Source organism: Stylophora pistillata, chromosome 2 (genome assembly GCF_964205215.1).
Source record: "Stylophora pistillata chromosome 2, jaStyPist1.2, whole genome shotgun sequence".
Classification (NCBI taxonomy): Eukaryota; Metazoa; Cnidaria; class Anthozoa; order Scleractinia; family Pocilloporidae; genus Stylophora; species Stylophora pistillata.
In genome coordinates this window covers 2,095,233-2,119,294 of record NC_142520.1, presented here as the reverse complement: position 1 = coordinate 2,119,294, position 24,062 = coordinate 2,095,233, and the positions used below count along the sequence as shown (strand labels likewise).

At 39.7% G+C, this 24,062-nt stretch overlaps 2 protein-coding genes and 1 pseudogene across 4 annotated transcripts in view; all 3 read right to left on the bottom strand.

Moving 5' to 3' along the window:
• The window catches only part of LOC111340383 (translation machinery-associated protein 16), a 35,950-nt gene that overhangs the window by 3,025 nt on the left and 8,863 nt on the right, over nucleotides 1–24,062 (bottom strand). The gene's annotated exons all lie outside the window — the stretch shown is intronic.
• On the bottom strand, nucleotides 83–22,780 carry LOC111335103 (protein mono-ADP-ribosyltransferase PARP14-like). Its single transcript, XM_088747909.1, has 9 exons — nucleotides 22,553–22,780; nucleotides 11,686–11,731; nucleotides 9,213–11,219; nucleotides 8,424–8,660; nucleotides 6,520–7,991; nucleotides 5,959–6,132; nucleotides 3,385–5,428; nucleotides 2,717–3,031; nucleotides 83–1,377 (listed from the first exon to the last, which is right to left on the bottom strand). The coding sequence occupies exons 1-9, from the start codon at nucleotides 22,583–22,585 to the stop codon at nucleotides 1,097–1,099; spliced, it is 6,609 nt and encodes a 2,202-aa protein (XP_088604035.1). The 5' UTR covers nucleotides 22,586–22,780; the 3' UTR covers nucleotides 83–1,096.
• Nucleotides 14,712–17,463, bottom strand: LOC148736636 (uncharacterized; annotated as a pseudogene). Its single transcript, XR_015996750.1, has 2 exons — nucleotides 17,316–17,463; nucleotides 14,712–17,238 (listed from the first exon to the last, which is right to left on the bottom strand). The product of XR_015996750.1 is annotated as an uncharacterized LOC148736636 (transcript).

The following is a 24,062-nucleotide window of genomic DNA, read 5'->3' as shown; positions in this document are numbered from 1 at the left end:
AAGGTGGGGTATTTGAACATAATATTTGCCTAGGGGGGGAAGGGGCAGGAATTTAACAAACCAAAGCAAAGGAAACTCCAGGACAATTTTTTAACGCGACTTACAATCTATTTAATCTCAACAATTGGTGAATCAGATGGTATTGAACGAAACGGTTAAAACTGCAAAGAAAATAGCGAAAGAAAACCTATCACAATATAAATGAAGCAAAATACCCCTAAAACTAAATACACTCAGGAAAACTACGACAAAAATAACGATGAAAACTACGTACTACAAAACTTACATTTGTTGTGATACTGACGAGTTACTACCTAACGGCGAAAAAGCTGCACGTCGTGCGATACGATGAAATACAATAGTTCACAGAACTTACTGTAAAACTGAACAAACTACGATGAACAATACGGTTTCAAATACATGCTATGTTAAGTCTCGTTACGAAATGACACAAAGCATAGCACACGCAAAATTTCCACTGCAATTAGTGCTGTTTGTAAAAGAACAATAAACAATAGAAAAAGAACAAGGCGTTTGCGATCTACAATCTTTTGAAGACCCTTTGGTTGGGATATTTATAACCTGTGATCATCTATTTCTTGAGTTGTTTCCAAAGCTACAAAGCGGTAAAAGAGAGAAGGATGCAACCCATGGCTGAGGGTTACTCCCTTAAGCATAGCTGAGGGAGATGAGAAAACACTTCCCCGTTTTTCCTCTTGTGAAATAAAATTACGGGAAAATTCTTCAAAGAGGGTCCTAATAGGCTGATGGCTTTTACGGTTAACGGTCGAAATTTTGGCCATTTGACGGGTAACAGTTATTATCTCTCCATCATTGTCGCCACAAGTTTTTTCTTTTTTTTTTTTTAGAAGTTAAATTTTTCCACGAATTACGGTTAAAAGTCTTCCATTTTTACGCCAACGGCTAAAGTTGATGGCCGTTTTACGGCTGTCGGTTAACCCCATTGAAACCCTCTTAAAATGGTGCGAAATAAGAAAAGCCTAATTGCTGGGTACAAATAGAAAGCCACTCTAATAATTCTACCATACATTGGAATGTTTAGATCTTTCTTTCATATCGGTTATGTAAACAAACATTACTGCTTAAAGGTTATGAGGTAATCAGGATAACACTGGTTATCTCTGAAAACAGTGAAGATACTGGGATTGCCTGCTTCATCGACAACGGAATCGTAGAGAACTTCTGGCTTGGAGGGATGTATTGCCGGAGGCTCAACCAAGAAACGATTTCCCACACTGTATTGTCCTACTAAGACCTTGGCAAGGAACATGTAACGGTCCTCAGTGCCACTCCCAGCGTAATTAACAGAGAGTGAAGCGTCTCTAGCAAAGTATACACCATGTCCAAGACGTGTTCCTAGAAAAAAAAATTGAAGATTGAAAACCATATTAATTATGCCAAGTTTTTACAAAGAAAATATAGCAAATAGTTATGAGAACATAAGCCAACTCGTATTCTCTTGGTTATGATATTTGTATATTTTAATTGAACTGAATACCTGACCGCCCTTAACATTTGAGGAGCACATTAAGAACATTTGTAAATCATCATTCTATCATTTGAGAAATATTGCTAAAATCCGCAAGTACTTAAGCCAAGACACATGTGAAATCTTAGTCCATGCATTTATTAGTTCGAAAATTGATCACTGTAATTCCTTATTACATGGCCTTCCTAAGTATCTGTTAGCTAGACTACAGTCAGTTCAGAATGCTGCAGCTCGTGTTGTCACATTGACACCGAGGCATGTTCATATATCTCCTATTTTAATTAATCTTCATTGATTACCAGTTGAGTTTAGAATAACTTTTAAAGTCCTTTTATTGGTATACAAGGCCCTTCATGGCCTTGCACCTTCCTATATTTCTGACCTTTTGAATTTTAAAACATACTCTAGGTCATTGCGTTCTTCATGTAAAGAATATTTAGTGGTTCCAAGAAGCAGATTGAAAACATATGGAGACAGAGCTTTCTCTATTGCAGGACCTAAATTGTGGAACGATTTACCTCTAGAGATTAGGAAATGTGCTTCAGTGGCAACTTTTAAGCAATCCCTTAAAACTTTTTTATTTAAGTTAGCATATAGGTTATGAGATTCGTTTTGTTTTGAGATGTTTTTGATTTATATAGTAGATAACTTAGGCTATGTTTGAATTATATTGTATATTGTAGATATTTTTATATTTTATATTGTAATTAGGTAGCGCTTTGGACAATTATTGGATTTTAGCGCTATATAAATAAAATTATTATTATTATTATTATATTGATAAAGCTGTCATGAGGACGGCAAGGCGCTGCTCAATGATGGCTTTGCTTGAACGTGTTAAAAGCGTCGTTCCTATATTCTTCATATGAAATACTTGCAATAATCATTCGGATAATAGCTTCCTCGATCCAGACCTTGCCTGTGACCGGATCATTTTCGTCTTTTCGCTGTAAAACTGGTCCTCTCTGTGTTTTTGGACCGTAGAACATTTCGGATCAATTTCAGTCTCTGGGAAACTAGCTGTACACACACCCCTCCCCTAAACAGATATTAAGCTAACTTGTTATCAGTTGACTGTTGTTAAGTTAGGGAAGGAGTGGGTACGCAATCACTCAGATACTTATTAACACTGATCCAACATTTCGAGGGTAGAGTCAAACTACTGTCAACCACAAAACAGTTCCTTAAGATAATATCGACTCTCACCGTGAACTCCACTTAAACTTCTGTTGAATCCGTCCGACATAATTTTACCGACGTTTTTACCATCCGTCCCATGAAAAAGCATTCGTTCATTACTTCCTTTAACATCTTTATCCATTTTCTGTTTCATCGCCATGTAAGCCCGATACAGATATTTATTTTGTACCCGTTCGATCTTGACAACTTTTAAAGCACTTGCGGTAGCTTGAAACTTGCGCTCGACGTTCTGGTGCTCTTGGCTGCCTGGGACAAGGGGAACTTTGTGTACCCTCATATTGGGATTGGGAAATGGTTCCCAATGCGTTGGTAAAGGAAAACCTAAAAACATGAGATAATTACGTTGTCGTTAACACAAAAAACATCAAGTCTTTACTCATATGAAGCCCTAGTAACGCGAAACACTTAATAAAGGACAATCAAAAAAGCCTATAATATACCAGTGAAGTCAAAGATTTGGCAATATGAACGGTGTGTATAATACAATTAGCCTCAGAGCCAGAGTAATTGTTTCTTAAAATACCTCTGACATAGTTTATGTAGTTGGTGATCCTTCAAGATTAAAGACCTTCAAGCATAAATCTAACCAAACTCTGTTTAACGCGTACGTGGCGACCTAGAGATACGAATAGATTGCACTGAGGTAAAACAACGTGATTTCAACTACATCTAACCTTCGTCAGCCTCCTTCACCTTCCTTTCTAGTCTTATTTGCTGGTCAGAATCCTTTTCGCGTCCTAATTTATGCTTCACGTCGATGATAAATTCTTTTCTACCCTGAGAAACTTCTACTTTATCGTCTCCTTTAGAGTGCGCCAGCTCAATCATCTTGTTCTCGTTCGCACCAAATTCTATCACTTTGCCGTATAATTCATAGCTCCACACGATGTTCTTTGATATATATTGTCCAATACCTTCTTCATATTTCTGCTTCGTTCTCTCGTTGATCATTTTCCAGATCTCCTGGACAATGTGTTGAACGGCCTCTTGCTTACCTTGAACGACGATAAGACTAGGCTCAGCCTCGACTTCCATTTTGACGTCGTGCTCAGAAGCTTCTCGTTTTAATTTGCGGATCTGATTTTGGGAGAGATCGCTAATGTCATCACTTTCTACCGTATTAGAGACAAAAACTTGGGCGAAATTATCATGTAAGCTCTTTGCGGCATTTTCAACACTGGGCTTGTCCTTACCGACGACGCAAACTTTTACGGAGTATCTTTGAACTGGTTCTTGTTCCTGCCTTCGTCTTCGTTTTCGTAGCCTCCTGAGAGCCTTTTTATCTGATCCACTGCCCTCATCGCCTACGACGCTTTTAAGGTGTTGCCCCTGTTGCGTTTGCAATAATTCGAATTCCTTCTTGAGGTCCGTTTTCAAAACAACCACTTTGACTTTTCGAATACTTTTGCAGCTGGCACTAAAAGATCTGAGCGCTTGAAACGTCACCTGGGCTGACTGTGCGGCGACCAAATTGTACCCTCCTGTGCCAATACATGGAATTGATATCGATTTCAGGCCTTTAGCGTCTGCAAGACGGAGCCCCTCTTCTAAGCATTGCTGAAGATGTTGCAGATCCGGTGAGCCTGGAATGATGTGGATAATGTGAGGTACTGTTAAATTCCCTCCACTGGTCATTACCGCCGAGCCCGGGGGAATCTTCCCCACCTGGTGGCATTCCTTTAGCAACAGTGGACCGCACACTTTTGCAATCGCTTTACTTAACTCGCCAGCGTTGTTTAAATTCATGTCTGCGCTGGCAATATTCATGATAGCTTCACTGGTGTTCTCTTTGGTCAAGTCACCTGTTGTAACCTCCACACTAAATGGGCTATTTACGATTGTGCGTCGAGAGGCTTCTTCTTCTAAATGGTGCGAGTGTTTGAATTGTTCCTGCTGAAACGCCGGTAACATGTTTGCTTGGAAAATTACAATTCGGACTTTGCGAACCCTGTTGCATCTTCCTTCAAAGCTTTGGATTGCCTTAAAGATTAGGTTTCGTGAGTCAATCGCAGACACAAGATGTTTTCCGGTGCCTATCGTGGGAATGGAAATAGAGCTCAGACCTTTTGTTTCTGCCAGCTGGAGGCACTTTTCCACGCCCTGCTGCAGATGATCTTTATCAGAAGATTCTGGTATCAAGTGGATGATGTGACGTGCAGGGAGATTTCCACCACTGGTAATAACCACTGATGTGGTTGGCTGCCTCTTTAACTTGTTCAACTCCTCTTGTACTGCCTGGCCACACATCTTTTTCACTGCCTTGCTAAGTTCCCCTGCATTGTCCATGTTTAGGTCTTTACCTAACACATTTACGATAGCGTCGGTTTTTTCCTTGCATATATCTCCCTGCTCTATTTCAATCCTCACAGGCTCCGGCCTTGTCTTTGCTGGGCCTTGTTTCGTTTTTGGTCGAAAACTTTGCAGAAGGCGATGTAGCCTGTACTTAGGGGCGTCTTTGTACTTCGCTTTTAACTTATTCATCTCTTTTTTGAAAGCATCTTTCAATAGCTGGTCTTGCTGATACAGGACGAATTGAATATTCTGCAGTTGGGACATTGGATGGCCTCTGCAGAAGTCAAGTGCTTCCTGCAACATGATCCTGGAAGCGTTTTCTCGTGGAAATTTGAGGCTTTTAGTTCCTATGACCGGAAAAGCAATGGATTTCGCTCCAAGCTCCTCAGCTTTCTCCAGACATTTCCTAACGATGGCTTGTAATGTCTACATCCAAAAGAAAAAACAAATCAACAACTAAGCAATTTCGAATAGCGTAAGCGTCTATCTACAACTTAGTAGTGCCCATACTTAATCCACTTGATAAACATAACAGATAGACTTTGCTGCTTTGAGTTACATTGACTTCAAGAATTACGCGCGTACGTGTCAAAATGTCTGATGGGTCTATAGAAAGACATCTGACGATCAACTTTGAAGTGACTAGTTCCATTCTCGACCTGTGAGGGCCTCGCTCGTTTCACCGCTATCAACAGATGTAGTCATCATTATGTCAAGTTCTTGTTCCTTGTTGTCCAAAATTCTATGAAAAGTTATGAAGGGAAGATGTTAAATTGTTTTTTTTACGTCCCTTAATTTCAAGTGCCTGTCTTCACCCAAGCCTATATGAACTAACATTATCTTCTTGGATTTTGGTATTGGCAATATAACCATTTTTACCTATCATTTTCCTGGTAGTTTTTAGGGACCAATTTGGTCTTGAGTAACTCTCTCATGAACAAAAGCACAAGTCTTACCTTCTCCGCCGTCCCACCCTTGACGCCATCCCACTCGCAACAGTGAGTGAGCATCACTTGCGTGGCTGGGGTTAAACCACATGAAACAATAACTTCGCCAACATCTGGAGTGGGTTTCCAAGGAGCACCTGCCTTTTTGATTGCTTCACCGTGGGAGCTGACTAGTACATCAGCCTGTAAAGCACGTTCAAGAAAATAGTAAGAATTCCTCTCTTAAAACATTTCTAATTCGACTCAACTAATGCTGGCTTTTCATAAAGTAATAACAGTTTCCAAATCAGTAGAGGTTTTAATTGATTAACTGCTACCGATGAGAGGCTGCAAGCCTACTAATGATACAAATACTAATTAAAACATCCAAACAAACTTTCAAAACTTTCTACATCGCATGTAGGGGAGAGTACTTATGAGATAGAAATAACTCGTTCGGATGGAAATGTCAATAATGTTTAGTTAAAACATTTGCATGATGCAGTTTTAAACCGATCAGGGATCATTTTGCCATCAATCTGAAATGCTGTATTCATACTTTCACAGATTAATTCTTAAATAAAAAAATACCTTTTCTTGCTCGATGAATCCAGGTTTCCATGATATATTATGGCCATGGGTTGTTACAAGAGTTGACGTATCATTTCCAACAGTGGTACCTTCATCAACAGCAGAAGTGACATCATTAAGGCCACAACCACTGGCATCATTTTGGTCCACTTCATCATTATCATCACATTTGCCATCATCAGCAGTTCCAACACTGTCCTTGTTATCATCACTGTCATGGTTTATCTCATCATCATATTCATTTCCTTCTTCGATAGTCATTTCCTCTTCACCTGTAGAGGCAGTAGATTCAGTTTCGGACTCTCTGCACAAGTTCTCCTTGAAACCTATGACACAATCCTGTTCCTTTTCCACCGATTTCACCAAGCATCTTCCTTCTTTAGTGTCGAGATACTTCAGCAGCCCTGGCTGCTCTATATCAAACGCATGTAACGCGATATCATTTGTGAGGTGATCAAGCTTCTTTCTCGCCCGTTTCAAGCCTTCCCTCTTTCCAGAAATCTCAAAATGTTCAGGTCTTTCTCCATTTTTAATCGAAACGTAAAATTCTTTTAGCTGATCTTCAATGGATCGTAAGTTGTTTTCACGAAACTCGCCAATATACTTCCTCATAAGGTCCGAGATGCACACATAGTCTTCTTGTTTGATGTAATTGTCTTCCAGGAAGGCACTTAGCTTTTCCAATACGTCACTGACTTCATCTTTAAACCCCACTACACGGGTATCATTCCAGACGTTTCCATGAACACAGACAGTTGATTTTGCATTGATTTCATCGCATATCTTGATCCAGTCAGTTGACTTTAGCAAATGATCACTCTTAGCATCCACTTTAACTTGTTTTTCCAGCATCAACTCGTTCACGAGCTTTTCAGCGGCGTCTACATGTGCAGCTGACGTTCCCACAATCTTGGCGTCTTTGTCAATGAAACAGATCGCCTCAACCTCATTGCTTTCCAACTCATGATTGACTTTTTGAATCCCCTCTTCGGAACATAAGACTTTCAAAACTCTAGGAGATAAACTAAGTTCTTTCACATCTATGCCTTTCATTTGATTGGAAAACTCAGATATTGCTTCAATAACCTGTTCTTGGGGTCCTGCGAAATGGACTTCCTCCTTTTCTTTGTCTATCTTGATTTCTAACTTCTTACTCTCGCCTGCTAGTTTATCCGCAAGCTTTATTTTCTTCAACAAGATTATGTGTTCTTTGGGAACAGGTAGAGAGGCCTGCCTCCAGTAAGTTTCCCTTGTCTCCTTCTGTTCAATCGTTTGAGTGGTATCGAATACTCTACCACGTTCTTCATTTTCTTTTAGAGAGGTCTGCTTCCAGTGGGTTTCCACCGTCTCCTTCTGTTGAATCGTTTGAGTGGTTTCATCTTCAAGAAATTCTTGGTGGATTTTGATTGAAAGCTGCTTTCCGTTTAACACAATTGGTAGCTCCTGATGCCTGTCAAGCACTTTTGCCATGTCTGTAGGGGAAAGGAAGTGTCAGGAATTTCGACCGAACTTTTCACGTGATTGAAAACTGGAGTTTCACAGGCAACTTCGTGAGAGGGAGAGATAAGGTATGATAGGAAAGATAAAGTTTATAGACGGGAGAATCACTGAGGCAGTGAAACTATATTTACATTTATCAATTACAGCATTTCCCACATACAGTGTTTAGTTTACAGGTTAGAGTAGTACACCTTTCAGCGAGCGAAAGGACGATTCGAAGACTTTGCTATCGAGTGAATGGGATAGGTCTTAACCTTTTAAGGAGCAGGAATATCTCCTCTTCTCAAAAAATTTGAATCTCCTACGTGCCACCCATTGAATACACGATAAGTTTGAATCAATTGTTACTGTTCAGTTCCTAAAAGATAAATATTTTATAGCAACAATAGAAATTGATTGCACACCTTTTGGATCTTTAAATACGACCACAGCTCTTCCACTTCCGGGCGTAAAATACACCTTCTCCACAGGACCACCACAATTCTTCTTTCGGTTTTCAAAGCACAGTTGAATGGTATCATGGGTAGTGTTCTCAGAAATACCAGTAACCAGGATGCTTCTGCAAACAGGAGCTTGTTCGATGGAGACCTGAACACTATCCAAAGGTCTTGCTTCGCCTTTACGCTTAAAATCACTAAAGTCTAGAGAAAATGAATAAGAATCGATGTGCATAATACATAACTGTTACTAAAAGATATCGTAAGCAATTCCGTTTGCACTCAAGTCCTAACGTCGCCAGATATATATGATATTTTCATGGTCGGCGAGGTTTATTTTCGTCTACAAATAATCGAGCTGACCTGACTAATTGAGTACATAGTAATTTTAGCACATGGCATATTTTGTCCCTGCTTTGTGTAAATCATCAGAACTTCTTCCTCTGATGGGTCAGTTTTTTAATTCAGTTTCGAGAAGTCGAAACTTTAGTAATCCTTCTGACCAATCAAAACTATGGTTTATATTATCACTGGCCAATGAGAAATCAAAGTCAAAACCAGCAAACTGCTTAAAGCGCAGCCGGGAAAAACCGGCCGCACAAGTTGTGATTAGTTTTGCATCTGATTGGTTGAGAGAATGGCGAAAGTTTACTGAACCAATCACAGAGCAAAGTTCAATGAAACCCAGGCAATCCCCGATTACTTTCGAAACTCAATTGAAAATTGCTTGTTGAAAGTCTCGCTATACAAACGTACCTTTTATATCATTTGCCATCGTAACAAGAGCTCTGTATTGTCTCAGGATTTGTACTTCCTCCACTTCTTCACCACTTATCACCTCAATAAAGTTCATCAATCCGTCTTCTGTAGTACACTGATTCATCCCAGTAACAATGAATTTATTTCTTTCAAAGAAATCTTGATCTTTATCGCATTCTTTAGGTGATGTCAGATCTACACACGATAGCGACAATGACGGTTGAAGTGTTAGTGCTGCATGTGACGAAGCAGAAGTTAATAATGGCTCTTGTTGAGCCTGTGATAAGGCTGATGATGTTGTTAATTGCTGTCTTGATAGGACTGGCGATTGTCTTGATGGAGCCTGTTGTGCAGACCTTTGCTCCAGTATTAATGAAGCCTGTTGTGCAGACCATGGCGCCTCTGATGATGAAGCCTGTTGTGCAGACCATGATACCTGTGATGATGAAGTCTCTTGTGCAGACCATGGCGCCTGTGTCGATGAAGCCTGTTGTGCAGACCATGGCGCCTGTGATGATGAAGCCTCTTGCGCATACCATGGAGCCTGTGATGATGATACCTCTTGTGCAGGCCATGGCGCCTGTGTCGATGAAGCCTGTTGTGCAGACCATGACGCCTGTGATGATAAAGTCTCTTGTGCAGACCATGGTGCCTGTGATGACGAAGCCTGTTGTGCAGACCATGATGCCTGTGATGATGAAGCCTCTTGTGCAGGCCATGGCGCCTGTGTCGATGAAGCCTGGTGTGCAGAACATGGCGCCAGTGATGAAAAAGCCTCTTGCGCAGACCATGGCGCCTGTGATGATGAAGCCTCTTGTGCAGACCCTGGCGCCTCTGATGATGAAGCCTTTTGTGCAGACCATGGCGACTGTGTCAATGAAGCCTGTTGTGGAGACCATGGCGCCTGTGTCGATAAAGCCTTTTGTGCAGACCATGGCGCCTGTGATGATGAAGCCTCTTGTGCAGACCATGGCACCTGTGTCGATGAAGCCTGTTGTGCAGACCATGGCGCCTGTGATGATGAAGCCTCTTGCGCATACCATGGAGCCTGTGATGATGATACCTCTTGTGCAGGCCATGGCGCCTGTGTCGATGAAGCCTGTTGTGCAGACCATGACGCCTGTGATGATAAAGTCTCTTGTGCAGACCATGGCGCCTGTGTTGATGAAGCCTGTTGTGCAGACCATGGGGCCTGTGATGATGATGCCTCTTGGGCAGACCATGGTGCCTGTGATGACGAAGCCTGTTGTGCAGACCATGGGGCCCGTGATGATGTAGCCTCTTGTGCAGGCCATGGCACCTGTGTCGATGAAGCCTGTTGAGCAGACCATGATGCCTGTGATGATGAAGTCTCTTGTGCAGACCATGGCGCCTGTGTCGGTGAGACCTGTTGTGCAGACCATAAAGCCTGTGATGGTGAAGCCTGTTGTGCAGACCATGGGGCCTGTGATGATGAAGCCTGTTGTGCAGACCATGGCACTTGTGTCGATGAAGCCTGTTGTGCAGACCATGGCGCCTGTGATGATGAAGCCTGTTGTGCAGACCATGGCACTTGTGTCGATGAAGCCTGTTGTGCAGACCATGGTGCCTGTGATGATGAAGCCTCTTGTGCAGACCATGGTGCCTTTAATGGTGAAGCCTGTTGTGCAGACCATGGCGCTTGTGTCGATGAAGCCTGTTGTGCAGACCATGCTAACTGTGATGATGAAGACTGTTGTGCAGACCATGGCGTCTGTGATGATGAAGCCTGTTGTGCAGACCACGGTGCCTGTGATGATGAAGCTTGTTGTGCAGGCCATGGCGCTTGTGTTGGTGAAGCCTCTTGTGCAGACCATGGCGGCTGTGTTGATGAAGAATCCTGTGCAGGCCGTGGCGGCGGCGTTGATGAATTTTCTACTTGCGGTTGAGCCAGCAGTGATGGCGTCGACTGAGAAAGAACAGATGCTGATGTGGAATGTCCACTTGGAGAAATTTGCAATAATGGCTCGTCTTTTTTGTCATTTCCTATGAATCAAAATCACTAGTTTGTTACGAGAACAAGATTTCATATTCTAATGAGGGGTCCCGCTTTCCCATTCATAAGTGAGGTACCCTGACTTTTAACGGTTACCATTAAGAGCTTAAAATTAATGTTTATATGATGTCATATATACTTATTGTTTTGCTGACCAACGAGAATTTTTCTTGCAAAATAACTCGTTTCTATCTAAAAATTTACAGTGGTCTTCATGAGTAGCAAAACCAACATAATGGCCATCACCCAGTTGGCTTGTTAGCTCAGTTTCTAGAGCACTGCACCGGTATCGCAAAGACCATGGGTTCAAATCCCGTACGGGCCTGATTTTTTTTCAGACCTTATTTTCACTACTTCATAAGCAGTTTTTATTACTGCGAGGATCGCTTTCATACATTTCTTAAAACCACAGTACACATATATGATTTTCATATATTCAAATTCATTGAAACAAACCTTTTCCCTTTCCTTTTCTATTAAAAAGTCCCGCCATGCTCACCTTCTGAAACATAAAAAAAGAAAGAGGTAAGTTAAACATCCTCAAGCTCTAATTAAAAATCGTTTCGGTCCTAGGTTGATGACCCTGGAGATAGCATGAGTTGGCCATATCTTTGTCCATGTATTACAAAGAAAGGTTCACTTGGCGACCATTGTTGCAGCATGAAAGCTTAGGGGATAGGACTTTGATAGACGCCGTAAAAACGATTGCATGTATTCAGAGTCAATTAACAAGGTCGTCCCACTACAATGTTGTAGGAAAATGCGATCAAATACAACTCCTAGGCTCATTGTGAGTTCTGGTCTAACCAAGAAACCGGCTGATTATTCATACTTAACGAGTCAATCAATATTCATGCAAGCTTGTTTTTCGATACATAGACTGCAAAGGGATCGAAATCTAACCGGACGAAATTAATTTTCTTCTACATAATTTGTGGAAAGTGACAGGTTTCTCGATGGTCACTGTTGCGCGACGTAAAATCAAGATGTTACAAATGAATCTGTTTACGAAACGTATTGATTTGTTGTTCTTTGTTTAAACCCTAGGTCCAAGTACTACTCAGTTTATTTGATGATTTACAAACATTTTCATTCATTCATTCATTCATTCATTCATTTAATTTGCCATTGCCAGAAAAAAAAGTTAACCGAATAAGAAATTTATGATACATCAAAGATAAAAAGAACTATTCTTACTAAATTAACTAACTTCAAAATCAAAGGAACTAAAGAGGTAACAGGAAGGAAACCTATTAGAAGCCGGGGGCTTATAAAGTATAGGCTTCCTTAAATTATAGGATAAACCATACAAATCAAAGGCGTTGGATGAAAATTCAGATTAAGTTAAAAAAAAAAAACAAAACAAAAGATAAAAAAAACCAAAGGTGTGTAGTTTTACAAAGAATATATTTAACTAAGAAAGAAGAATTTTTTTAAGCCTTTTGCTAAACAAGCTGATGCTTTCAGAGTATTGAATTTCCCGACTTAGCGTGTTGAAAAACTTAGGACCTTGAGACCGAATTGAAAATTTTCGAAAATTAGTTCGACAATGCAATGAGGTATGTAGAAAAAGCTGGAATTTCTGGAATTTTGCAGTTTTTCAATGCGCGCATAATTGACAAATTGAAAATTTGGCGGAGTCAAATTTTGTCTAGATACTTGGCGGAGCAAAACAATTTTATCTTCACGATTTTGCATTTCGAGATTCTTATGCTGCCTGCCCTCCCCCCCTCCCCTCAAGTTTGAAAACGCTCCGCCGCCTCAGTGACGATAACACGAACTTCTTGTTTAGTAGCGTAAGCTACTGCAACGAATAATTTGACCGTGTACTTCAGTCGGACAAAAATGTAAGGGTGAGTACGGAGTAAAATTCTGTATGAACCTCTCAATAAAGTTGTGGTGTAGAAATAGAAACAGGACGCTGAGTAATGAATAGTTACAAAGCCTTGACGTGCTTATTAAATTCAAGCAAGTTCCAAACTCTCACGCCACGTTTGCCCCAATTGCTTTTACCACAGTAACCTACCTATGACTTGCTAGAGGCTCAACAGTTTCGCTCAAGCATGACTAACATGCATGACTGACATGTCAAGCACGACTAACAGACAAAAGAAAAAAAAGACAGTCTAAGACTGCATGTGGCTACCAGTATAGCACAAGTTTTACAGCATTAAAAATAACCAGATCAGAGCTTTGATAACGATGCCAGAAGGTAGTGTTGCCGAACAATTGTCTCACATGCAAAGCAGAAAACCTCCCGCATCGCATATATTTATAAGTAAAATTTTCCTCAAAGCTTACTTGATGTGCAGCTGTTCACGTCTATTGAGATATTTCTGTGAGGAAAAGTTTCGACTTCAATTATTATCGTTGAATGCCACTGTTTAATTATTTTGAGATGTTTATATGTCTTCTTCTGTAGCGTCACTTACGACAAGAAGAGCAAAGATTATATCTTCGGATCTGCATAATTTACTGAGTTGAACAGCAAAATACTTTCTCTTGAAAGAAAAACATTTTCCTCCAAGTTTTAGGATGCACTGATCACACCTAATAAGATATTTCTGTAAGGAAAACTCATGCTTTCAATCGCGCACAATCCTGAAATTATTGTGAGATGGTGATATCAAAGTCATTTCATAGAAGGGTTAACATTTGCTTTGACTTGCATCCAGACTCTCGCGGACATATTTCGCATGCGCGAATGACCAAAAGTTTTATGCGCAAACGATAAAAACAAACATGGCGGCCAGAGTAAAAAGAGAAATCAAAGCGCCGAAGCGATTAATCAACGAAGTAAACCCGTTAAAAGCTGTAGCTGACGAGGGCAGAATACCAAAGCGTCAAAAGGACAATCGCCTTTACGAAATCGAGTCGAAAGAGGTCGACAAAGAAGGCAAGCGAGTAAAAATACATTGTAACGGATTTAGTGATAAGTTTGACGAATGGAGGCCATATGATGGTGATAAATTTCCTATTATGCGGTTGGAACATAAATGTAAACCATCCATGGAATCCATAGACGATCGTTTGCATCTCTTCCAAGACCGCTTGTATCGGGAAGTGAAGCGAAAGCTATACTCTGGAAGGAAGGACGATCCAGAAATCAGGATTGAAATTTCTGTGGAGGAGGTCTTTGAAGTGAGTATTGCCACTGCTGCTCGTGCAAAAAGGGAAAGAAACAAGCAAGTCTATCGGATTTGTAATCACGACCTAGACAGCTTTTTGGGAGTCAAATGGGATGAACGGATTTTAAACGAAAATAGTGATTATGCTTTTGTGACAGAAGGGGCAGTGAGATTTTGGATTACAGAAAGGAACCCTATAATAGAATACAAGCTCATAGGGGGCAAGTATGTGAGGTCAGAAATTGAAGATGACCGTCAACTTGTTTTTACTTTTGTTTGTGGAGATGGAAATAGACACCAGTACCTAACAAGGGATGACTGCTAAATTAAAGACTGAGTTAAATGCAATCACACAACTACAGTTATTGTTTTGATATATTTTATTATCAGTTTATAATCATTGTCAGTTAATTATTGAGATTGAGGGAATGAAAATATTTGTTCATACTAAATTCTAAAAGAGTTTTTGAATATCTTAACTACACATGGATATTACATTTATTTATATTTACTGTAATCAAGGCTGTTATAAGATAAATTTTTAACATGTCAACTAGGAAGCCTAGCCCTCAAAGTTACAGTCACTAGAAAGGAATTTACAAAGTACATCTCTGTGTCCATCTTCCATCAACTTTGATAAGATGTGCACAACAAACTGCAGTCTGGCATTCTTTACAGTTAGCTGAGCATGTCTTTATGGTGTGACCAAGACCTTCACAATTTCCACACTTATAACTTTTCTTTATTCTTTCCATGCCTGCTGCTTCTAGGAGCTGTATTTTTCTTCAAAAGAATCTGTTTTAAAGCAGAAATTCCCCTATGATTTGAGGATCTAAAATAATGTTTGGATGATATATCATTATATTTTTCCATTCCTTGTTGTGTAAAATAGGATATATTTTCATAGAGTCTTAAGAATTCAGGCACATGAGCATATAGTGCATGCATGTAAGGGGTAACATCTTTGGCTTGATACAAACATAGAAACTTATCAAACCATGAGTTGATCTTATTTGTTAACTGAGTAATAGCATCATCAGTTGTAAACTCAAGCTTCAGGTCTCCAATAATTTCCATAAAACTGGCCCATAGTTTTTCCATTTCTTTAGTTTCCTTAAAGTTGGGAAGGAGTGATTGGAAATTTATGCTTTGCATAACAAGCAACTTTTCTGGTCCGGTAAGGTCTCTATATTCTAATTTTTTAGAGTCTTTATTTACTCTCCAGTCAAAGGAAATTCCAATGTCCTTCAGAAACTTTTCATATCCAGCCATATGTTTATATTTCTCCCTTGTAAACCCACTAGGGAAAGTTTTCACTTTATCTATTGCATCTTCCCTGCGAAGTTGCTGTATGAGAAGCTCAATCAAGTTGTCAGAAATCCTCAAAAATAAGTGAAGTGTGTCAATTATGACATGATCAATGGGAATAAAAGAAAATAAAGGCACTGATTTACAATTGAACTTTTTAGATTTTGCATTGGCAGTTATTTCTTCACATGATCTTGCACCAAGGGACCTGTCTGTGAGGGACCACTTCTTGCTGCAGTCAAACCTTTCATTCCTAGGACATTTGCACCAAATACAGGCATAGTCCTGATTTGCTGCACCCAAACCACACACACAAGCTAAGAACTTCTAGTCCCCTCCCAAAAAGTATTCAATGTCACATTTATAATCACCCACACATATTTGCTTTAGATTCTGCATTTCATCATTAAGATCTGCAAGGGTTGCCTTTAAATTATCATAGCTTTCAGTAGTTTTGATTATGGCAAGAATATAGTTGCCTTTTTCACTCATTGCAATATCTCTTTCATTTAATATTGTGTAAGTTAAATTAACAATTTTGAGCCTTTTCCCAATGTTGGTCCCATCCCCACTAATTTTAACTTTGATTTTAGTGTTAATGTTCAAAACTCCTTTCCCCTGAAGCCTGATTACTTGTTCCTCTAAACTTTCTTTAAAACTTAACTGGACTCCCTCGGCTTGGCCAGGTGTAGGTTGAAGATTCCATTTTGCATTAAGTTCTTTCAATTTCTTCTCCAGCTTATAGCTGTTTGGCATCTGTTTGGTTTTCATAGCCAGCTCATGCCAAGCCTCATTAGAAATGTTAAATTTATCTTTAATGTAGATCCACATATTAATTTCATCCAAATTTTCATCTGTCAGCTCCGTTGAGTCCTTGTCCTTTAGTGGCAGCTCGTTTTCATCAATTAAGGAAAATGTCTCGTACTGTTGAGTTTCGCCATTGAAAACTTCTACTTTTGTGGCAATAAAATCGTACAATCCAAGGAAGGATAATGTTGCCTGACAGTTTTCCTTCATCTGTTGTCGAAGACGTGACTGATGCTGTTTCGTATAATCGGTAAATTTTTTCTTTTTGGCCGGCCCTCTCTTTCCGTCTCTCTGCAGTTTCGCAATTTTACGCGCTAGAATCTTAAATTTTTTTTCGTATTTTTTTTCGTCCTTTTCTGCTTTGTTAAGCACTTGTTCGAGTTTCTCTTCTACCTTTAGCCTTTTCGCCTGTTCATCTGCAAGGGATGCTTCCAGCTTTCTCTTTTGTCCGCGCAAACCTCTGTTCTCCTCTTGTAGCTGACACGCTTCAATTTCATTATAGAATATCTTGAATGAGTACGTCTCTTTCTGCCACTTTTCTTTAAGCTTCTTAACATGGCGACCACCTTTTTGACCAGCTTTCCTCAACGCCGAGAGAAGAAGCGAAATTTTCTTCTTGAAGACATTTACGATACGATTGTTTAAGATTAAACCTTTCAGCGCAGACTCTTCAAAAATTCTTCTTATTCTCGCCGACCAAGCAGACTCAGTACTTAAGTCGTCGATTTTCCCCTCTAATTCTTTACAGACTGTATAGATGAGGTAGCTACCAAACAAGATAGAAAAGGATCTTTAACACAATGAATCTTCGAAGAAATACACGAAACTTGAATCTATACTTACTTGTTTATTTCGTACGTAAATGAAGGGACATCTCCGGATTCCGCTCCATCGAATTCCTGTTCTATCGCACTCGCGCTGTTTATAAAGGTTAGCAGCAGAAATAGAACCAAAGCGTTGATTTCAAGGCCCATTTGCCAGGCCGAAACTTTACCGCACCCTTAACACATCCCCATTTAAAAATGTACTTCACCATTTTAAAATGTACTTGACATTTCAGGTATCTTAGTTCCTGAATGAGCCAATCAGTTCTCAAATGCATTTTTAATGAGTTCTCTGGGAACTAAGTTCCTGTGTCAACCAATCAGATTTGGTTTGTAATATGGACTTTGCTCTTTAGGAACTTAGTTCCTTACTAAACCAATGACATGGGAGAATACATGACGTGACATTTCTAAATTAAGGTTCGCCTGTTTTACTTATGTCAACACTAAATAGAGCAGACAACAATGTTACACTTTGGAAATGAGTCGAATACACGATGGTCTACACGGCAACGAAAAGGCATCTGATACTACACAATTCTGTAAAAAATGCCACAACGGTTTTGCCGCGCTTTTTACCAGCGCTAATACATATATCTTATTAGTAGTTTTGTTGTGTAGTATCGCTGATTATTATTACAAGTTGTGCCGTAGATTGACGAGCCCGTAGGGCGTGTGAAAATACAAATAACGAGTAGAATTTTTACTCAGCGATACTATACAACAAAACGTCTAATAAGTTATTTATTATCCAACACGCCAAACTGTTACATATATGTTGTTCAGTGCGGGTGAATTTCGCGGATATTTATTTACGGGGAGTGCGTGACAGAAGTATGCGAAGCAGTACCAAACTGGCGCGTTGTTTTGTTGCTGTTTCTATTTTCTTCGATGAAGTAAAGGAAGAAATTTCCTGGACGTCGAGCTGTTCTTCTTCATTTGATTCATCTAGTAAACTTAGAACTATATTTGCCAGCCATTCTGACTCTTCGTCGTCGGATGTATGATTCAAACTGGCTGCCGTTTTGTTTACGTCATTTAACTACAAATCCACCGTCATTTAACTACAAATTCTCCGCTTGCGCGATGCGAGAAAATCTGTTTAACCGATACTCTAGAGTACAAATACCGCGTGACATTTGTACTCAACCAATCGTTTCGTAACATTTTCAACGCTGTAGTGTATGTATAAAGGGCAGAAATTTCCTCTCCTACGCTTCAAATGCGTTGTTTATTTTGTTTCGGAAAAGTATTTCGCTACGCTTCAATGATCTCGTCTCGGATTGGTGAAAAAATGACAGGTGTATTCATGCGTGGAAATGAACTTACACTTGCGAAACGAGATGTAATCGGCGTTGAGTTTCTTGTTTTCCTCTTCTCTCTCGTGAGTTAAAAAAATCCATTCCCAAAGAAAAATTAGGCAGATCTTCACCGGCTTATTCGCTTGTTGCCATGTCTAGTTTAACTTTTTTACGGAAGTTTTTCCCGGTTTTTAATGAAAAATGCTGAAGTCACTCGCGCGAAAAAAAATTGTCCCGAGGCATTTGACGTCACCAGCGTGAATCATTGGGAAGCACGCTCGCGCAATTGAGTTTGATTGCACGACTCTTACAAGCTATGTTATAATAAGCAACATAAACCGGTCTAAAATCTTATCGCAAGAGCAACATTGCCGGGGGAGACTGTTTTGACTTGTGTACATCACCATTTCAAAACGTACTTGACATTAAAGGTATCTTAGTTTCAGAATGAGCCATTCAGATCTCAAATACATTTTTCATGAGGTCTTTGGGAACTAAGTTCCTGTGTCAACCAATCATGTTTGGTTTGTAATATCAACTTTGTTCTTTGGGAACTAAGTTCCTCAACAGACCAATGACATGGAAGAATATATGACATGTCATTTCTAAATTAAGGTTTGCCTGTTTTATTCATGTCAACACTAAATAACACAGACAACAAATTGAATTTATAACATGGCAGAGCCGCGCAATCAAACTCAGTATCTGTAAGCGTGCTCCAGATCTCGATAGCACACACTGTTCGCGCCTGCAAATGGCTTCGCCAGAATTTTTTTTTTTTCGCGCGAGCGGCAAATTTGAGAACACGGTGAAAAATATTATACTTCGCGACAATAATGGATAAAAATAGAGACTCGGCCCACCAATCCCAAAACGAAGACAATTTTACGACCTTTTCCCTTAGGCTACAATTCTTAACCGAGGCAGAAAAAGAGAAAAACAAGGGGAAACGAGACTCGGCATCAGCGCTGTCACGATTCGCTTCACTGAACAAACACTTCTAAGATAGTATTGTCCGTTATTCGTGTTGGATTTCGGATGCAAAATTTCACCGGCTACGTTATAATGTTTTTAGCTGTGCACTATCGACTTATGGAGCACTTGGGTTTTTCTTCCCAAGGAATTCAGTCCTCAGAAAAATAGTTATCTCCACCCATCTTCGCTTAGCTTCATCTCGGGTAAGATGTCTGAAAGAGATGTTGCCTCATTTCGCGCCATGAAGTAAATTTTGGCGGAGAATAGACCGTGACCGCTGTTCTTTTTCGTGTTTCCCAAAACACATTTCTAACGGATTCAGCCGTGTCTTGCGACATTCAAAACGCATTTATCACTCCACCGAGCCACCAAATGACATTGGTTGGACAAGATTGAATGTGGTTTTTCTTTGGGAATGGATTTTTTTAACTCACGAGAGAGAAGAGGAAAACAAGAAACTCAACGCCGATTACATCTCGTTTCGCAAGTGTAAGTTCATTTCCACGCATGAATACACCTGTCATTTTTTCACCAATCCGAGACGAGATCATTGAAGCGTAGCGAAATACTTTTCCGAAACAAAATAAACAACGCATTTGAAGCGTAGGAGAGGAAATTTCTGCCCTTTATACATACACTACAGCGTTGAAAAAGTTACGAAACGATTGGTTGAGTACAAATGTCACGCGGTATTTGTACTCTAGAGTATCGGTTAAACAGATTTTCTCACATCGCGCCAGCGGAGAATTTGTAGTTAAATGACGGTGGATTTGTAGTTAAATGACGAAAAACAAATCGGCAGCCAGTTTGAATCATACATCCGACGACGAAGAGTCAGAATGGCTGGCAAATATAGATCTAAGTTTACTAGATGAATCAAACGAAGAAGAACAGCTCGACGTCCAGGAAATTTCTTCCTTTACTTCATCGAAGAAAATAGAAACAGCAACAAAACAACGCGCCAGTTTGGTACTGCTTCGCATACTTCTGTCACGCACTCCCCGTAAATAAATATCCGCGAAATTCACCCGCACTGAACAACATATATGTAACAGTTTGGCGTGTTGGATAATAAATAACTTATTAGACGTTTTGTTGTATAGTATCGCTGAGTAAAAATTCTACTCGTTATTTGTATTTTCACACGCCCTACGGGCTCGTCAAACTACGGCACAACTTGTAATAATAATCAGCGATACAACACAACAAAACTACCAATAAGATATATGTATTAGCGCTGGTAAAAAGCGCGGCAAAACCGTTGTGGCATTTTTTACAGAATTGTGTAGTATCAGATGCCTTTTCGTTGCCGTGTAGACCATCGTGTATTCGACTCATTTCCAAAGTGTAACATTGTTGTCTGCTCTATTTAGTGTTGACATAAATAAAACAGGCGAACCTTAATTTAGAAATGTCACGTCATGTATTCTCCCATGTCATTGGTTTAGTAAGGAACTAAGTTCCTAAAGAGCAAAGTCCATATTACAAACCAAATCTGATCGGTTGACACAGGAACTTAGTTCCCAGAGAACTCATTAAAAATGCATTTGAGATCTGAATGGCTCATTCAGGAACTAAGATACCTGAAATGTCAAGTACATTTTAAAATGGTGAAGTACATTTTTAAATGGGGATGTGTTCCTTATGAATTATACATCAAAATACGCGGAATTTATTATTCTTTTCGAATTTGGCGGTAACGCACACATTTGAGCATGCGTTGTACAAACCTCGGCCCAGAGTCTTTGCCTTGTCTCGAAAAAATGAAATCAAAACCTCTTAAAATAGCGCGAGTCAGCAACACAAAATATTTATTTGCCAGTACAAGATTATTGTTTAACGGTATAATTTGCACCTCTACGTAAAGCTTAACAATTTTGCTTTTATAATCTGGAGGTAACAGAACGACAACGTTCTTTAAGCGAAAGAGAGAGAGCAAAATCTTCCAAAATTCGCTGATTCTTTAGTCGGTCGCGTTACAGCGGGTGTCACGCGATATCCGATAGAGCCTTTTGTTAAGCGTGACTTTCATATGAGTCGCTTTCTGCTCTCTTCCGTAGTCAAAGCAAGAACTGAAAACATAATGTGTTAATGACTATAATCCAGAAATCACAAAAGGAGAGAAATCAACTGTGTATCGAGTGCTAACGTCGAACTTTTAAGATACTCCATAAAAAAAACAATAAGTGGCTCCAGGATATTTTGGGTCAAAATTGGGTCAAGATGGGAATTCCATATCCCTCATCTCGGCAACGTATGTGGCATTGCTTCCAATGAGCTGAGGCAAGGTCAAGGAGGTGAGATAATACAGAAAATCATCGATTCTTGCCGGTTTTTTGCAGCAAAGACCCTTTCTCAGGCAAAGAGCCTGGTTTACGGAAGAACTGAAACAGTTCCGTAAAACTTTACTTTATTGGCATAAAATGAAAACTAAGCTAGGAGTTCCCAGGCAGAAATGAAATGCTGCCATGTGTTTTATCTATAATTGTAAAGCTACGCTCACTGAAGAACAACAGCATAATTCAAGCGCTTGACGCGCGTGTAATCTTCTTGAGCTACCAACAGCCTGCATTCAAGTACACGCAAAAAATCAGCAATTGATCGCAAAATCCATGACCATGGCACCCCATTACTGAACTACAATTCATTGCTGATAGTGTGTGTGAAAAAAAAAAGGAAGAAGTATACAGGCACCACTGGTTTTCTGAATCTGTTTCGGTATTTCGGCCGGGATGAGTACGAACGTGATTGGTTTGAATCAATTGACTATTTAAGTTGAAAGCAGTTATTCGAGTCATCCTCGGAGAGGTGGGCGAGTTTGTTTCACGACAGGACCCTGGAATAAGTCCATTTTATCAGAATGAAACAGCCTAGATCGATTATACAGTCTTAGGTATGAATTCGATCAAAAATACGAAAAACATCACCTCGTTAAAAAGCGCCGACCACGGAGTGGTATCTACACAATCGAGTAACAAACCTTTCGCGAGCTATTGGGTTTTCCTTTCTCCATGTCTCGTACGTTCGTTAGCCTGGTGTCACAATACTTTAGGAGTCTTTTCCTTGTTTCTTGATCTGCAAAGATGTTAACAATTTCACTAAATTATTCCAAAGATAATTGAGCGAATCCGTATTTTTCGCTTCACAGAATGTTTTTGGCTAACAAAACTTTTGTTTTGAACACTCCAGTTCATTTCAATGTGCGTCTTATGGCGCGGTGTTATATTCCCTGTTAGGACACGCCTTAAATGCTAATGAAAAACGATTAAGAAGAGTTATGCAACAAACGTGCCCAAACAAGTCACGACTCGCAAAAACATTAGATGCACGTCGAAATGTACTAGACTGTTCAAAACAAGCTATTTTTAGCCAAGAACGAGCCAAGAACATTCCGTGGAGTTAAAAGGTCATAGATGTGCTTGCATACTTGTAGTACTTTGGAATACATGCACACTTGACTTTTTGCTGATTTTTGTGACTTTACACTTTGTAGCGATGGTTGATGGAATATATATTTCCAACTGTTCTTAATTGTTCCTCTCATTTGCCTTAACAAATGGCATAGAACGAACAAATGCACTCCATTATCTCGATCTAATCGTAGCTGTTTTTTGTTCTTCCGAGAAATTTAACTAAGTCTACTTGACGGGCAGACTGAACCAATCAGTTCACCTGTAGGACTTGGAGATTTCACCCATAAGCCGAAAGAGCTCACCAAGTCACTTAACGATGCCGGTTATCCGTTACTCCCTCTGACAATATGGCCTTAGAGAGTAACAAATGGCCGGGCCACTTTGGACAAGTGAAATTGTTGTGATGATGTTTTCTAAAATGATCATAATTTTCAGTGATGTAAATTATAGAAAAATGCGCAAAAGAAAGGGAGAGACACACAAACATGTTAGAGCCCAAAAGATAAAGTAGCTTGTGAAGTCAGGCGAGAATGCGGACGAGAAGAAACAAAACTGACGTGAAACTATCAACGTGATGAAGAAATAAATATGTGAGGCTTCTGAATCTGTAGAGGGAAAGTGCATCAACAGAATACTTCGATTTCCACTTTTCCACAGGCTAATTCCCTTTGCAATTAGTAGTATCAGAAACTGAAGAATCCCATTAACATACGTTCCCGCTTTGTTTTGTACACTTTCCCATTTTCTAAAAAGGTCAGAGCACGATTATATGTTTATGTAAAATTATGTAAACAAAAATACTCTACTGAGTTTTGGATCAATTTCGTCCCTCCCTCGCTCAAATATCATAGACTATGAAGATGCTCGAGTCTGGGCCCAACACGAGCAGAAATTTTGGTCATTGCTGATAACAGCATCTCGCAAAATATTCGCGTTTATATAAACAATAGCTTCAATTTTGTGTAAAAATACGCACAGACATTTGTCTGACACTAATCTGTTCTAAGTTTATAACACTACCGATTTTAGAAAATTAGCTTTTCTTCCTCTTGTTCTATACGTTTTAAAAGTCATGTT